A 2,915-nucleotide genomic window follows, 5' to 3' on the forward strand; every position below is an offset into this window, starting at 1 on the left:
AGCTGATTTTAAGAACATTGCGATTTCTTATTATTTAATTATTCCCTGAGGATGTTCATATTCATCTCCAAGCAAATTTTTCTCTCAAATACAGTTGAAATCCTGATTTTCCTATTTGCTATTTTCTCTGTCACTTATTCAATAGGTACAGAACAAGTTATCAAAAATTTCTCCTAAAAAAGAAAGAAAAAGAAAAAAATTTCTTCTGAAAGAGTTTGTATTGATGAAAGAAGATGTTTAATAAAATGTGTTCAAGTTCCTTATGAATCTAATGGGGGTCATAGAGGATATTCTCTTTAGAAATTAGAAAAATCTTTTCTATTATGGAGGATGTGTTTATTTTAAGTTATTAAGACCATTATCATCTGTCCCTTTATCCACAGAAAACCTATGCCTTACATAATACTTTGAAATGATTTTATTTCTTGCTGTTCTTAATCAATGCTTCAGAGATGTTCCTAAAGGTTATGGAAGGTAATGACCATAATGAAGTAAAGGTTTTCGTTGCTCACCAGCTTTTCTTGGTGCCACACTGGAGATTTTATACTGTAAAAGAATTTGTGAGACAAAAAATGGGAGCAAATCCAAGAGAGAGAAATAATAAAAGGGAAAAGAATTGAGCAATTATCTTTCTTGAGAGTCTTGAAAATTTTGAATTACATAGATCTCAGTATAAGCAATACAATTACTATATTTAAATATGAATAATCAGTGATCATTGAAAGTTTAATGTAATGTCCAATTTTGCACAAACACTCAAACATATTCTTTGCTTACACATGGATATAATTTAATCTCATCTTAGAAACAAAGATGATAGGCAGTATTTGTCTCTGTGGTGGTCAGGAGATGGTAACGTCACAAAACCTAAGCATTTTTCAACATCCAATCATACGTGGAGATTCATACTCAAAGTTCTTGAAGTCAGAATCTTCAAGTTGCCTTCAAATTCATATTTGGTTAATCTTTTTTTGCATGACACTCCTCTGATTTTTCAATCAATTCAGTTTACTATAATATTTTATTACATTATATACTTTAATCAATGATGAATTATATAGCTGGTTTTGCATCTAAATCATTATGACAGTATATGTTTTACATGGACTTTTATATACTTCTCCTGAAGATTCCTATGAATGAAGAAATTTGCATATTAGAGAGAAACTGCAATATTGCATCATGTTGTATGCATGAGGTTATAACATCTGCACATTTCTTAGTACAGTATCTCTTTGTCCTTGGATTCCACATACCCCTTAGATGCCTGAAACCACAGATAGCACTAAATATTCTGTTTTTCTAATAAATATATACCTATAAGGATGAACAAATAAATTAGGCTAAGAGGCCAATAATAATAATGATAATAATAATAATATATAACAACCGCAAAAGATATTGCAATAAAAGTTATTATGATTTCTCTCCTCTTCTCTCTCTCTCTCTCTCTCTTTCAATTTGTCTTGAAAGAGTCAAAACAAATACTAACACTTTTGGAGTAATATTGTCTGCAGGCAACTAAAATACTGTCATGTGAAACTGCATAAGGAGGTTTACTATATATGACAAATTATAATTATTTAATTGAACACTTGTTGCCCCACTCAGATCTTTTCACAGGAATAGTCAAAAATATCTAGCTTACAGATGACATCATACTCATCCCTTTATCCTTACTCCTTACAAATCTGCTTTCTTAAGTTCCTTCTTGTGAGAGTACACTCCTTGAGAATTATGTGTAGAGGAATCTCATCTTCCTCTGGAAAGCCAATCTTGAGCACTTAGCTTCTTTTTTGAGATACAATACCATGTATATTTGACAATGTTTTCTCTTTATGATAATACTTTTAACTTTTAGATGTAGACACTAAGTTTCAATATGAATAGTAATTTCTAAATTTAACCACCCTTTTTTATTCCAGTAACTGATCATTTATCATGTCTACATTATTTCAGAGAACACACTGAATAAAATGGATGAAGGAAATCAATCTGTAGTGTCAGAATTTGTGCTTCTGGAACTTAGCCACTCACAGAATTTTCAGGTTTTACTCATCATAATACTTTCTACTATTTACCTGATCATTGTACCTGGAAACATTGTCATCATTACCTTAATCATCTCTGATCCCCGTCTCCATACCCCCATGTACTTCCTGTTGGCCAACCTGTCCTTCATTGACATGTGGCTTTCCTCAAACACCACTCCTAAGATGATCATAGACATTTTCAGGGAAAAAAAGACAATTTCCTTTAGAGGTTGCATGTCCCAGATCTTCTTTTCTCAATTTATTGCAGCACTTGAAATGGTGCTTCTGGTGGCAATGGCCTATGACCGCTATGTGGCCATCTGCAAACCACTCCACTACTTCACCATTATGAACCTACAAAGGTGTATTGGACTGGTAGTGACTGCCTGGACCATTGGCATTGTGCATGCTGTAAGTCAGCTTATTCTAATTGTGCCATTGCCTTTCTGTGGGCCCAGGGAAATAGACAGCTTTTTCTGTGATAGACCACTAGTAGTCAAGCTGGCCTGCACTGATCTTTCTAATTTGGAACTTTTCATGAATGTTAATTGTGGGGTTGTGGCTGTAATTCCCTTTATTCTGTTACTGATATCCTATGCTCATATTCTTCTTACTGTCTCCAAAGGCTCTAAAATTGGTGCATCCAAGGCTCTCTCTACATGCACTGCCCACATCATAGTGGTGGTGCTGTTCTTTGGACCCTGCATCTTTCTCTATGTGTGGCCACTCAGTATCACCTGGATGGACAAATTTCTTGCTGTGTTCTATTCTATTTTTACACCACTCCTAAATCCAGCCATTTATACACTGAGAAATAAAGAGATTAAAAATGCTGTGGAGAGACTAACAGGCTATTACATGCATTCCAAAGGAAAAACGTAA

General features: G+C 33.9%; 1 protein-coding gene across 1 annotated transcript; it reads left to right on the forward strand.

Moving 5' to 3' along the window:
* Positions 1–1,973: 1,973 nt before the first annotated feature.
* Positions 1,974–2,915, forward strand: LOC109681055 (olfactory receptor 4K3-like). Its single transcript, XM_020155637.2, has one exon. The coding sequence runs from the start codon at positions 1,977–1,979 to the stop codon at positions 2,913–2,915; it is 939 nt and encodes a 312-aa protein (XP_020011226.2). The 5' UTR covers positions 1,974–1,976.

This window comes from Castor canadensis, chromosome 3 (assembly GCF_047511655.1).
Source record: "Castor canadensis chromosome 3, mCasCan1.hap1v2, whole genome shotgun sequence".
Lineage (NCBI taxonomy): Eukaryota > Metazoa > Chordata > Mammalia > Rodentia > Castoridae > Castor > Castor canadensis.